Raw genomic sequence first — 14,221 nt, forward strand, 5'->3', positions numbered from 1 at the left:
AAATTCACAGAGAGTGAAGAAGTTTATCAAAGGCAGGTGCTGTCAATTTCATGTATCATCTTTGGAATTGTCATCGTGGGCATGTTCTGTGCAGCATTCTACTTCAAAAGCAAGTAAGACCATTTCTCTCAAGTGTTAAAAGGTTACGTCTCAGAGAAAGTACTTTGTCTTTCTTTAACTTCACAGTCTCTGCTCCAGGCAGAGGCATCTTGTGCAAACGGGCCCATCAAGCATCTATAAATGACTTAGAGTCTTTTACAGACTGTGGGGAATATAGGCAGCATGTGCATACATGCACGTGTGTGGTTTGTCTTTGGTGCATATAGCAATTATTCCTTTCTGTGATCATGAACATTCTGTGTTCTTTGCATTTTTTGATGGTCTGTCAGAAGTAAAGGCTTGGTGTCTTCCTGCCACTAAGGGGTTAACACTTCTGAACAGAGAAGTCACTGGTGTAGACCTAAATATTATCAACAAATATCTGTCCTTTACTGCAAAAATACTCCACACTTTCCTTTCATAGTATTTTTACCTGATACCCATAAAGATTTCAGCCAAATGTGAAGTCTGAATACTGTAAGATCTACCTTGGTTCACTACTTGGTAAACATATCTCAAATATGCCCTATACTTCCCCTGTTAAGAAACTAAAATTTCTGGGGTACCTTCCTGCTCAGTTAGAAGACCATGTGGCTCTTGATCACAGGGTGGTGTGTTCAAGCCCTACATTTGGTGCTAAGATTAGTTAAGTCAATAAATACATAAACTTAAAAGAAACCAAAACTTCTGCTTAAGGTGCTTATTTTCTTATTTTTGACTAATAACATATAATAAAATATACACATGCCTAAATAGGCATACAAATATATTTATTCCGGGGGCGCCTGGCTGGCTCAATCGGTTAAGCATCCAACTTCGGCTCAGGTCATGATCTCACAGCTGGTGAGTTTGAGTCCCGTGTCGGGCTCTCTCTCAAAAATAAACATTAAAAAAATTGAAAATATATATATTTATTCCAAATGAACTTTGATAAAGGTATTTTATTTATGGAAATTTTATTTAAGTCATGCAAGCCTTAAGAAGTTGGCACAGATTCTGTTCCTACAGCTTGTCTGAAATGCAAGCCAATGTGTAATTGCTTTTCATTGGACCTATATTTGTCTGCCCATTTGCTCTTCTAAAAATGGATCCATTTCCAGATATAGTCTCTGACACCTGTCTGCATGTTGTATATGTTGATCTTTAAAAAGAACAGAAATTATGATTTTTAAAAATAATAGAAACTCGGGTATGAATCCATAGTTAGTAACTATTATTTTTTAATAAACTGTTTCAGAATAGGCTTAGATTTTTAGAATTACTGTGAAAATAGGACAGATAGATCCTACCTATCCCAGACCCAGTTTCCCCTAATATTAATGTCTTATATTAGTATGTTGCATTGGTCACAATTAATGAAATAGTATTGATACTATATTACTAACTGAAGTTCATACTTTCAGATTTCCTTAGTTTTTACTTAATGTGCTCTGTTCCAGGCCCCCATCCAGGATACCATATTTGTCACATCTCCTAGGCAACTCTTGGCTGTGACAGTTATTAGTGTTCATTTTTGAGAACTTACTCTTTGTCAGGGACACTGGGCTTTTCGTGTATTATCTCCCAATTCTCACAACAATTCAAATTGTTCATTATTGCTGCATTGTTCAAATAATAACAGAATTTAATTTTAAAATATTAATTTGTCAAAGCCACACAGTAGGAAATTACAGATGGGGTCTTTGCATTTCTGCAGTTCTAGGTGAAATTGCATGCTCTAAGCCACTCTACCACGTTGGGCCCCACAGTCCTCCCACGAGATGGTGGAAGGTGAAACTGCTAAGGGTGAATCAGGAATATCATGCCCTGGTGCAGCCCATCATGCTTTATGTTCTCTAGGGAGCTTACATGGTGTTTGGTCAGGATTTTAACATGTGTTCACTCAGACCTGTATTCAAGTCATCAGGCTGCCACTTGCTTGTTACATATTATTAGGCAAATTGCATCTAGTCCCTTAGCCTCAGGCTCCTTGTTTTGGTAAAATATGGCCAAAAATAATATTTGCCTTGTAGAATTTGTTAGGGATTCACGGGATAACACCACAAGGAGCACAGCACAGTGTTCAAAAGAGTAAGTACTCAGTGAAGGCGTGCTATTGTTAACACCTGCAGTTTCCCACACCGGAACTTAGAGGCTGGGTAACTACAAGATGAAGAACAGGCAGTGGCCCAAGACAGGTAATCACACTCAGCAGGGCGTTAGATAGAAGGGTCTCCTCGAAAGTGCTGCGCAGGGGAAAGAAGTTGTGTATTTAACAATAAGCAAATTGCCATCAAGTGGTAGTTAATCACTTATTTTTATGATTTGTATTTGCAACACATTTAGACAAAAAACTGATGATAGTCACAAGAACGGAGAGCAGCTGGGTAACGAGGGAACCTCCATCTTCATGGCTGTCATGTCAATCTCTCCCTCTTTAGGCAGCACGTGGGCTCTGACACGAACACCTCCTCCCGGAGCTCCGTGCAGCGTCAGGGTTTAATGGAAACACTGTTCAACATCATTCATTATGGGGGACTCAGAGAACTGACCCAGTGGAGGAACACTAATTAGAATGTTGTCTTCCTGCCTGCCCAGCTGGGACACACGTTTTGTTAAAAATTAAATAAATAAGAAACTGTGAGAATAATAAAGTAATAATAAGAATTGAAGCCTTTTCCAAGTGGAGTTATATTTCTCATTAGAGACCTAGACTGCATTTCCTTCTAGCACAATTTCCAGGCAGGGTCTTCCTTTATTTTTCTTTGCCTGAGAGGAACACTATACCTCACACCAAGCATCTAATCTATATAGCTGAAAGCAATGTAAATTTTTATAACTCATTGGCACATGTTTGTTTGCACTCATTCCTGAAATTCTAATTCTCATCCCTAGATCTTGGAGATAACAACACAGACAGACTCTACTCAAAATTTTCTTACTTTCACACATACTGTAACTTTGTTGACATGTGTGTCATTTGTTTGACTTCATCTTGGACATGCCAAGTCTTCTATGATTCTATGATCTCTCCATCATTGGTTTCTAAATAAATTCACCTAAACCAGCTTTCTATATACTGGGATATACAGGTCCCAGCCAGATAAAGTCAAGAGTTACCCAAAAGCTCACATTCTCTTGGTCATTGATGTTTTAGCTCCCATAATCTCTCAGATCCCACCACTCTGGTCCTTTGTCCATTGTCTTGTGAACCCTTGGTTTGGCATGACCTCTCCACATGGAATATTACAGTAAATTATTAGCGGATGAAAGCTTGAAGGTGGTTAACATGATGAGGTCAAAGTGATGAACACCTTGGATTTAGAGGATTTTCTGAGTTAATTGAACCGCAACGACTCTAAAGGACATAATGAAAGAAATTCTCTTCTCATCATACCTAATAAGTCCATATATTCCCATAAGTGATTAATGGAACTATTAGTTGACCTATTCAAAGCTGGCTGATAGGGCTCACATGGTAACTATAAATTCTTCTAGGTTTCTTTTTATGTTCAACTCATATGGGTAAGAAGAGTGAGGCTGCCTGTAGGAGTCCTTAGTAGACTTTGGAAGTACAAAACACAATTTAACTCTAAAAAACAGAATTGGGATAGGAGAGGAGATGTTCCAGCAGACAGAAGCTGAGACAAATAATGATAACAACTGAGAAACACAGAAGGAAAAAGGAGAACCGGTGCTCCCAGTAAAACCCAGCCCTAACTGTAGGTTATGGCCTTCTGAGGTCAAAGATTTTAGCAACAAGGGAAGCCCATTAAGGACAGGCGGTGGATGCTCTGATATGCAGCTTCGATTCTCTTCGGCAGTGAAGATCTTTGTCCTCCAGTTGCTAAAACAAATATAATCAAAGTTGCCTTGCTCTGACCCGAGAGAGCCCACCTCCAATGACAGGTCAGTGTAAGGCTCTGAAGGCCTAGACCTTTGCCCCAATTTGGAGTACAAGGCCATGCCAATTTCAGACCCTCTCCCCCTCCCCCCCCCCCCCCCCCCCCCCCCGCCATGGGATTTGCTGAGCTCTTCACGGAGACTGCATTATGTTCCAATCTCTCCCTCGGCCCAGTCCTGCATCCCTCCCTTTGCTTCCACGGGGGTGGATCCAAAGAGCACCCCCCACCAATAAAAATCCTGCATGCTATCTCCATCTCAGTGCCTGCTTCCCTGGGAGCCCATTCTGCAACATTACAAATAATGCCTAGACTTGTGATACCTGACATTCCACAACTTACATCTCATTGCTGAATGAACTGGACCAGAGAAACTTAAAACTCAATGGACTATAAAATGTTAACACTGACATTGTTAGGCTAGCAGGGTCCCAGTGTGCAATGCCCATATCTTGTCTTTCCTAGAGCACTGACTCTCATGAAGAGAGCAAATGGAATTGTGATTAGACGCTTCTCATCTCCCAGTTCCCATTTGTTGGGTGAAGGAGGAAAGAGCAGAAATATGTGTGTTTGGGGCAGAGTAGGGATGACAGAGAAGGAAGCCAGTTCAGAAAGGAAAGAAAGTCTGTGTATCCTGGAATATTAGTGAGTCAAGAGTGAATGAGTGAGAAGCCAGTACAGAAAAGCAAATTATAAAAGGATTTAGGAAATTGCAGTCAGATATTTTTATAAGGAAAATTCCTTTTCAAGTTGGCATTTCCCAGACACTGAATTATAGAATTACTGAAAAGATTGTTAATGTTTCTACTATTTCATCCTTAGGAGAGTAACTGAGTCCTTCCTCTGTGCCAAGCCCCCTTTTACTGCCTCACCAATGATTTACTTAGGTAGAATCACCTGATCTGTTTCCTTCATCAATGAATCCCTGATGGGATTTTGTGGCTATAACATGCTTCATAAAATGCTGATATGATACATTTATTTTGAACAATAGGCTACAGATTAGCTGTCAGGAAATAGGTAGATTATTACAACTAGATTAAAGCAACTAGAAGTACTGGAGATAAAAGTCCCCCAAACAATTGAAAATAAAAAAGAAATATTTAAACAAACAGAGCTACATCACACTGGTGTTGTAAATTCAGAAGAGTTAATGATGCTCAGAGCCTCCAATTCGGGTAGCCAATACTGTCAACTTGCTTGTGAGTGACGCAATTAATACAATCCTTTGTTTTATCTTTGAGTCAGTGTTCTAATTCCCCTGTAGGATCTGTCCATCCAACTAAGCTTGCTAAATATGAGAAGGGGAGCAGATCAGCACTTTACAGGTGTTCTCACATTTAGTTTCCACAGTGTCCGTGGAAGTTGACTTTTACAACTGCATGCACAGATGAGGAAACCAAGGCTCAGAGAAGTTTAGGGAAACAGTCAGTTTGATTTAGGAAATCAAAGCAAAAGTGGTGGGTGGCAGAGGGTCCCACCCCTGGGACAGCCAAGGTGGGGGGGTCCCACCCCTCTGACAGCCAACCCCATTCTCTGTAGAGTGCTGCCTGCCAGCACAAGCTCACTGCAGGAGACAGTACTCACACTCCACAAAGGCTCTATCCTTCACAGGGATCTTGGGAAGAGGAAGAAGTTCGGGGTGGGGGAGGGGATGATTCTGCAAAGTGTTTGTGTGTGTGTGTGTGTGTGTGTGTGTGTTTGTGTGTGTGTTGTGGATACTGAGTCTTCTGCTGATAGATAGTTGCTGTAAAGCCCTTGGAAGAGAGCAGCTAACAAGGCAGGAAATTGCTGCATCCTTCTGATGCAGCCACTGCCTGACTTAAACAACAGTCACCCCACATATGCAGGCAGGAGTACCTCACTCAGAGTCCAGAGATGGAGAGCAATCTCAGCCTTCCCACTGAGAAGCTGTGGGACCATGGCAAATGGTTTGACAGTCCCAAGTGGTGGTTGAGGTTACACAGTATGCAACCAGCTGGGCTGGACTCACATCCAGCTCCAACACTTACTAGCGATATGACTCTGGGAAAATGATTTCACTTCTCTGTGCCTCAGTTTTCTCATCTGTTGAATGAGTATAGGTTCCTGCCTCATCACACAGAATTACTATGAAGAGTAAGTGGGTTCATACACGGAAAGCACTTAAAATGATGCGTGGCACATAGTAGGTGGTCTTTCAAGAGTTAACTATTTTTGCTGTGATTTACCAGCTGGAAATAAAAATCTTCACATTTGGGACTAATGGTAACAATAAATGAGCGGTTTCTGAACTGCAAGAGAAAACATACACAATACAGTATATAAGTAAGCTATGCAATCAAGCTATGCATGCTTATAAATGTAAATATAACAAATATAAATGTAACTCTGCAAGTATGTTATATGTGGCTGGTAGCTCTAAGCTTCAAATTTTTCCCCTAGTTACTTCTTCAGAGCATTTCTAATTCTTTACAGCTGAGCACCAAGGGTTAGGGACCTCTGCATCCATGCGGCCCAGAAAAATTCATTATGCTTATCCCTGCCTTTGGAGTGCCATTGGGTGTGAATCTCCGGGTGTTTATGGATAATACCAGTTTCTTTCCAGATTAGAAGCTATCTAATGGGGTTGGCGTGTTGAAAATGAAGGAAGGCTTTCCTTTATTAACTGAGTTCATCCAGCTTTAACAAATGACAAACATACATGTTGGGAACAAATGAACCCCCCAAATACAAACAGAATAAATTTGTGTAACTATTTATGCATGTATTTATTTAAACCTGCAGGAAACAAGCTAAACAAATTCAAGAGCAGCTGAAAGAACCACAAAATGGTAAAAACTACAGTCTCAAAGCATCCAGCACAATGGCAAAGTCAGAGAACTTGGTGAAGAATCATGTCCAGCTGCAGAGTGTAAGTTACCTGTCTATACATCTGTTCCTACAGCCCGTCTCAGTGTTTCCAGTTCAGGGGGGGATGGGATGCTTGGGATCAGATGTGTGTGTTCTTTTCAGTATTTGTAGATTTTTCTTTAAGTCACTTTGCAGTTCTGTGTGTGTACATGTCCACGTGTATAGGCTGAAACAGAGAAAACTTAAATCTCAGCCCTTGATTATATTCTGCAATATAAATTCATCTCTGAAAGCAAAAAGAGCTCCAGTTGTTTGTTCCATAATGACTTATTACATTCCTACTGTGTCAGAAATTGTGCTGGGCACCAGGGATACAATGCTCCCTACCTTATGGGAACTTACCTGTGGTAAGGGACACAGACGCCAGAACAGAGGAGGTATGTGGGCTGAGATGGTTGACATTGCAGTAGGTTGGAGAGTAGACCAAAGAGAGGGAGGGAGATGGGTTGGTGCAATGTTCATCGTATAGTCAAAGAGCAAAGGACAAGAGACTAGAAAAAAACAGAAAAAGTAAAACCATGGAATCCCAAGAACGTGTACTATATTCCAGCAACTCCAAGGTAAGGGGTGAAAGAGAGGTCAAAGATAAGACAGGTGGGAAGTGAGACTTGTATTCCCACAGTCAGTGCTTCCTAATACCAGGGCTTAAATGGATACCAGAATTTGAAATACAAGCTCTTTGAATCTTACATTCTTTCTAATGTTATTATAATCATTTCCGAGATATATTGCAAAACACTTAATTAACGACAAGCACATATCATCTAAGACATACTGAAATATTCCTCTCAGGGTAGCAAATTCTTTGCCCCTGTGTAAGATTGCACATCCAGATTCCGAGACACAAAAGGAACAAAAGCCATGGTATAAACCTAGGATTTGAGTATAATAAGCAATCATCCAGGACACATTCATGCCCCTCCCAATGCATAAATCACTGAGAATTTATACATCATTTGTGATTCTAAAAAATCATTACCCAAAAGTCACCATTATGTTATGCATAACAGATGTACTTAGATGTTTAATGTGGAATTCATAAATCAGAATTGCTTCCCAGCCAAATTTTGTTAAACTTATAATCATAGTTATGTGGGGACTGTTCTCTGAAACAGAGCGAATGTTTCTGCTAATGATTTTTGAGTATTATCTCACTGCCCTAAAACAAATGCAGGAGCGGAGGCTTTCAAGTCCTTTGCAACTGGACCTGCTGAAGATAAACAAAGCCAGCCACTGGTTAAAATAGTAAGGCAGGTTTTAATCAGGAATAGACTATTGCATTATGAAAGAAGGTCCAGCATGAACTGAACTCAACTTCAGTTTGTACAGAGGTGACTGGTTGTTTCAAAGGGAGAATGAGGGAATGGGGTGGGGAGCAGAAACCGTGGGGTCTTGGCAGAGTCAGGGAAGTGAAACAGTACAGAGATGATCAGTGTGCATGTCAGTTTCGTCTGTTGGCTGGCAGTTAATTGAGTTTAGGATTCTGTACTTCCACAGAGCGGAAGGCTGACATGCTATCCTTCCTAATGATTACGTTTCAAAGATATGGCTTTCAGGTCCCTGAGAAAGAAACTCCCTTAGGAGTTTGTAGGAGATACACACACATCTCAGAATGACAAAGGGTGGTTTACAATTGTAAGTCCTTTTAAGGGAGGTCAGTGGCCTTTCCTCCAGCATTGGCTAGAGCTACCAGCAAATTCTTTTGGAGGCTTTGAGTTTTTGTTTTTGTTTTTGTTTCTTAGGCAGACTTTTTAAGGAAGGTTAGGGCTATTCCAGGGGCAAAGCCTTGAACCTTTAGAGACTATATTAGAGTTTACTCAAGACTTTTAGTGCGGGGATGATTGAGTGAAGTCATTTGTGCTGGGAATCTGCAGTTTTGATAGGCCAAAGTTAAGGCCTAGTAGAAAAGAGGGCTCAGAGGAGCCTGTCTAGAGTTTGGTTGGGAATAGTCTCAGTCAGTCCTGATGGATTTTACAGGGTTGCAGCGAGAGCACACACACAATTTTGTATCCTCTGTTTTCACCAAACAGATGATCAATAGCATTTTCTGTCTGCTTTATGCTCTCCACAAACTCATTTGGGAGATAGCATAATTGTCCACAAAGTGGCCACGTCACAATGTCCTCGTCCTTCCCTCCTTGTAGACATTCGTGTTCTTTCCTGTGGTTTACTATTAAAGGAATATTAAGATAAACTCCTCACTCATATGCTCCACCACCCTTCGTTTGATTGCAACTATTAGGATTAGAATAACAAGAAATTACAAAATGTAGAGGTTCCAAAACTTAAAAGATCTTTGGGCGCATTGGCTTTTAATTTCTTTTTTTCTCCCTCTTCTCCCTTCTCCAGCCCACCCATATCCACAATTTTGTATGTTGGCACAGGGAAGCAGACCGTGGGCTCAAGTGGATCATTCTCACAGGGCCTAAGATAAGATGTGGGAAAGTGTCTTTTTATATTCATCCTGTTTTGGATACAGAGAATATATATAGGACATTTTTTCCCTGAGTTGCAGTGTGGTCAGCTAGGACAATACATTTCAAGGGATCATGAGTTTTAGATTGGGCTGGGAGTGCAGGCAGAGAATAGATAGGAGAAGGAGGCATTTAAGGACTCTGAAAAAGGAGAGTGAGGTGCATTGAAGAGACACAGGAATGCTAGCCATAGCATTCTACACTTTGCCAGCTTGGGCCCAAGGGACTGCCTGAGAAGGTCCCTTTAACCAGACTAGACTAGAATGAGTAAGTTGCTTTCCCAAAGGCACATATCAGTTTCAGTGCTAGAAAGTAACATGGGTCACTAGCAGCTTTGTTATACTTTGGTCAACATTTCTTTTGCTAACTTAATAGGAGAAAATATTTTCTGGTTTTTTTTTTTCTAATTTACATTTAACTATTTGAGAGTGTAGTACAATCTCAGTCCATATATTTCTAGTCAAATTTCCAGTTTGATGAATTATGTCCATGCTGATACTCTTGCTCATAATTTTGTTGTAAGAATCAAATAGCAATTTGTAGTTTTTCTTGTCATACGTTATGGGAGAAAACAGTAATGGAGAGTATATATCAATAGTACATTGAAAAGGAACAGAAACTTTTAAGATTTGCTTTCCTTCAATGTTATGCTCAAGATATACAAGGAGAAGTATACAAGGACATCTATACAGCTGGAGGCCAGGTAACTCTAGTCTTAGAGCAAGCAGTAATCTGATGTGTGGCTCAAAATTTCTGCATGAAAAGTAACAAGCAAATGTATTGAGGAAAACTTAATAAAGCAGTTTTTCTTTGTAGGTCCATATTTTTTTCTTCTGGCAAGATCTAGGAGGCAATACCAATGTCGATGTTAAAACCAAACAATGATAAATGAAATAGTGACAATCATAATAGCAAATAACATGTATTGAGTACATACACAGAATACTAAATAATAGAGAGACATTGACTCACTTAGTCCCAACAACGACTACTTAATTTACACCCACTATGTGCAGAAGAGGAAAATGGGACTCAAAGCTTAAGAAAGTTCGTCTCTATCAGACATCCACTGAGTAGCAGAAAGCCCATCTCACATCTTTATAACTCAGTGCTTTAACAGGGGGCAGTGTTGCCCCAGAGAACTTTTGGCAAAGACCAGAAAGACTTTGGGTGTTAAAACGTGAGAAGCATCTCTGAGCAGAGGGCAAAAGTGCTGATAAATATCCCACAATGCCCAGAAAATTATCCTTCCCAAATGTCAAGGGCAGTGAGGAAATCCAGAGTCCAAGGTCCAAGCTGCATGATGTGTCCCTTAGGAAATTCTGAACACCTAGCATAGGAATTCTATGGTTATTTCTACTACACAGAGGGTGGATGGGTTATCCAGGTACACTATAATCCTTGGAGGGAAAATTTCAGAGTAGGACACCATATCAGGCAAATCTGTCTTTATTTTATCTTGAATCCCAAGTTAACTACTTGAAATTCTTTGCAAATTGCAGTGTTTAACAAATGAATAGTCTGCGTCTGGCATTCCCTTAAGTTCATTAAACATTCATGGGGAAGGGTTTCACTTTACAGTCATTTAACAAGATGTGAAACACCTAGTCCAGTGAAGCAGCATCATACTCTGGAAACACTCCACTCAGAGGCTGCAGAACTAGACCTGGCAATGCCTCACAAGCACCTAGCGCCTTACCATCATTTACAAAATGAACTATTTGTGACTCAGAGAGATGAACTGACCTCATTTAACTGTGTCCTGGAGAAGAGAGAGGGAGAGAGAGAGAGAGCGCGCAAGCGAGCTGGGGCTAGCATTATAATCTCTAGACTGGCCAAGGGAGTGACACTTCTCAGCCTGATTCAGGGATCAGAAAGAGAAGTCATTAAAAGAGAGATGATCCAGTCCTCTCTCCTAAAATCAAGAGAAAATATATGTAAGTGAAAAGTTAGGGACTAAAATTATATACCCCTTCCCACCTTTTTTTCAATAACCATCTTAGGAAAGATAGTTTATATGGGAGGAACATTCAGTGAGGAAGAATTGGAAGATAATATTTGCATCCATAAGGAGAATAATAAGAATTTAATGCCTAACACAGCCTTGATAACTGGTAGAGAGAGGCATCCATTTATTCTGTAATACTTATTGAACACTTCTCTATGCTGTGCACTGAATGAAGAGCTTGAAAAATACAAACAGAAGAGATGGATCTTGGCCTCAAGGAGCTCACAGGATAGTGGTAGAAACAAGAGCATAAGCATACACAGCAGTTTTTCTATGATGTAGACACATTAAGTGAATGTGCTATTAGAGAATGGAAAAGGACATCCGGAATTGTCTGGGGGAATAATAAATCCTGCCCAAAATATGTGACATAGGAACAGAGTCTTGGGAGTGAGTTGAAGTTCATCAGATAGTTTGAAGGGGGTTGGTCAGAAGAGGTAATTCTTTATAGCATGAATCAAAGTTAACTTTGAATAGTTCTAGTCTAAAACCTGATGTCTTGTTTTAAATATAAAATTTTAACTTGTTGATTCATTATAGATTCATACATTCACCTATTCAAATATACATTAAATATTTAGTAAGGACTAGGCACTATATTAAGGACAAGGTATACAATGATAACTCTAAATGACAATGTCCTTACTGATTATGATAAGTGATAGAATCCCACAAACAAATGTGCCAAGGCTTCCAGTCAATAGTGAACAGTCCCATCAGAGCTTATGGAAGGCAGGTCTGAGAGCTGATCTGACAATATAGTAATAGCAAAGAGCTCTCTCAGAAAACAGAATAATAATGACACATGCTCAATTCACCTAGCTGAATGGGGCACTTGGTTGAGGTGGGATGGTGGGTTGTAGGTGGTAGGGGTGAGGAGGAGTATTTGCTGTGCCCAGTGTGTGGAAAGAGTGTTTCCATGGAAATGGGTTGAAGTTTGACTGCAATTGTATAGCTCTTCCTGCTTGGGATATGGTGCAGAAATTCCCAGCATAACAGCTGGAGTCAAATTGTTTTTAATTACTTGCATAAGAAATCACACTTTGAATTATCCCATAACTGCTGATTTTCACCATGCTCTGGGCTCCTAAGTCAGACTTCTAGTAAAGAACTTTTTGAGACAGACATAGATGACCTGGGAGCAATGCAGAGAGACAGACATTTAAAACCATTTAAAAATAACCTCCTTCCTGCCTTTATTGCCTGGGGTTCCAGACCAGGTGATTATCAGCTGTGTCATCATTGCTTTCCAACACAGACACGCTTTTATTTAACCTTCTGACTCTTGCTGCGTGCATTGGGCAGACCTGGAAACATCGTTGCTCTACTTCCAACATGCACCTGCTTCATTTGACAGGTCTATTGATTTCAGCGCACCATCAACAATGTGTTAGGAGCAAGGCAGGTGATGGTGCAAACAACAGTGGATGTCCTCAGCACCCAGAAGCAGCCACAAGGTGGGCTTTCAGGAAAGCCAGTCGGGTTGAGTGCTTCCCTAAGAGATAACAGTATTGACCAGGGCCTCTGTGCATGATTAAAAGGAAATTGTTTCAGCTCATGTTGAAAGGGCTAGTGAAAGGACTGAGGCATCTCCTTATGAGGTATTAAAGTGACATTTTGTACATTATACTGAATGAGATTTTAACAAAACATGTATACACACAAAAAGTCAAGATCTGCATGAGTGCCAGGAAAGAACATGGAATCAACTACCATCTTTGTAACATTGTACAGAAATGTTAATGGAAAGAACCAGACAGGTAGCTTTTTGGAGAATATTATCTGATGGATAAAATTGTGCAGCCCGTAACTCCTTCCAGGGGTGGAAATGTATAAATTTTGGAAGGGGCCATAATAAATGCTTTCAGCATAGAACATAAAATGTCCAAAGGCTATAATCCTGGTCAGTTAAGCTACTTTTAAGGAGGTTGGTGCAAACTAGCTGTTTTGCTGAGTGGATTATACACCTTCAGAGCCTGTGGCTGAAAATAAAGGGAGGCTCAGTCTCTAAATAATAATTCTTCTCTTCCTCCTCCTCCACCCCTTCCTCCTCCTCCCCACTCCTTCTTCTTGTTCTCATGTGTGTTTTTTGCTTTTTAAAAATTCTTTTATTTTTTTATTTTTAAAGTAGATTTTCTTTTTGGGAAAGTTTTAGATTTACAGAAAAGTTGCAGAAATAGTACAATAAGTTCTCATATACCCTGTACTCGGGTTTTCCTATTAACATTGTACACCCGCATGGTACATTTGTTAAAATTAAAACCCATAGACACGCATTGTTATTAACTCATATCCATAGTCTATTCAGATGTCCTCAGTTTTTACCTAATTGCTTCTGTTCCAAGATTTCATCCAGAATGCCATGTTACATTTAGTTGTCATTTCTTGTTAGGTTCCTCTTGGCTGTGACTGTCAGATTTTCCTTGTTTTAGTGGCTTTGACAGTTTTTACGAGTACTGGTCAAGTATTGTGTAGGATGCTCCTCTACTGGCATTAGTTTGATGTTTTCCTCATGATTAGATTGGGGTTATGGGGTGCAGGGAGAAAGACAACAGAGATAAAGTGCCAAATCATTTGCTCATATCAAAATCACACATTATCAGTTTGACTTAATCACTGTTGGTGATTCCGTTGTCCTCTGAGGTAATAATTGCTAGGAGTCTCCAGTGTGATGTTACTCTCCCTCCCCTTTCTATAGAGTTCTCTTTGGAAGGAAGTAACTCTGTGTAGCCCACACTTAAAGAGTAGTGCTCCCCGTTTGTGAAGGCAGATTATCTACATACATTACGTGGAATGCTACTGCAAAGAGTTTATCTCTTGTTCCTCATTTATTTATTCCATTATTTATCTAAGAGTCTGAACTTATG

General features: G+C 40.1%; 2 protein-coding genes across 12 annotated transcripts in view; one reads left to right on the forward strand and one right to left on the reverse strand.

The window, feature by feature from the left end:
* NRG3 (neuregulin 3) overlaps positions 1-14,221 on the forward strand; it is a 1,064,827-nt gene that overhangs the window by 1,027,550 nt on the left and 23,056 nt on the right. For all 10 annotated transcript variants that reach the window (XM_086680146.1, XM_086680151.1, XM_086680147.1 and 7 more), the window contains exons 5-6: positions 11-113; positions 6,747-6,873. In XM_086680146.1, the coding sequence (XP_086536272.1) occupies positions 11-113; positions 6,747-6,873 (230 nt within the window). The remainder of the gene's footprint in view (positions 1-10; positions 114-6,746; positions 6,874-14,221) is intronic.
* LOC147576023 (uncharacterized) overlaps positions 5,702-14,221 on the reverse strand; it is a 778,516-nt gene continuing 769,996 nt past the window's right edge. For both annotated transcript variants that reach the window (XM_086680162.1, XM_086680159.1), the window contains one exon: positions 5,702-7,038. In XM_086680162.1, the coding sequence (XP_086536288.1) occupies positions 6,992-7,038 (47 nt within the window). In that variant the 3' untranslated portion in view covers positions 5,702-6,991. The remainder of the gene's footprint in view (positions 7,039-14,221) is intronic.

The sequence above is a fragment of the Puma concolor genome, chromosome D2 (assembly GCF_028749965.1).
Source record: "Puma concolor isolate L17-30 chromosome D2, mPumCon1.1.hap2, whole genome shotgun sequence".
Taxonomy (NCBI): Eukaryota; Metazoa; Chordata; class Mammalia; order Carnivora; family Felidae; genus Puma; species Puma concolor.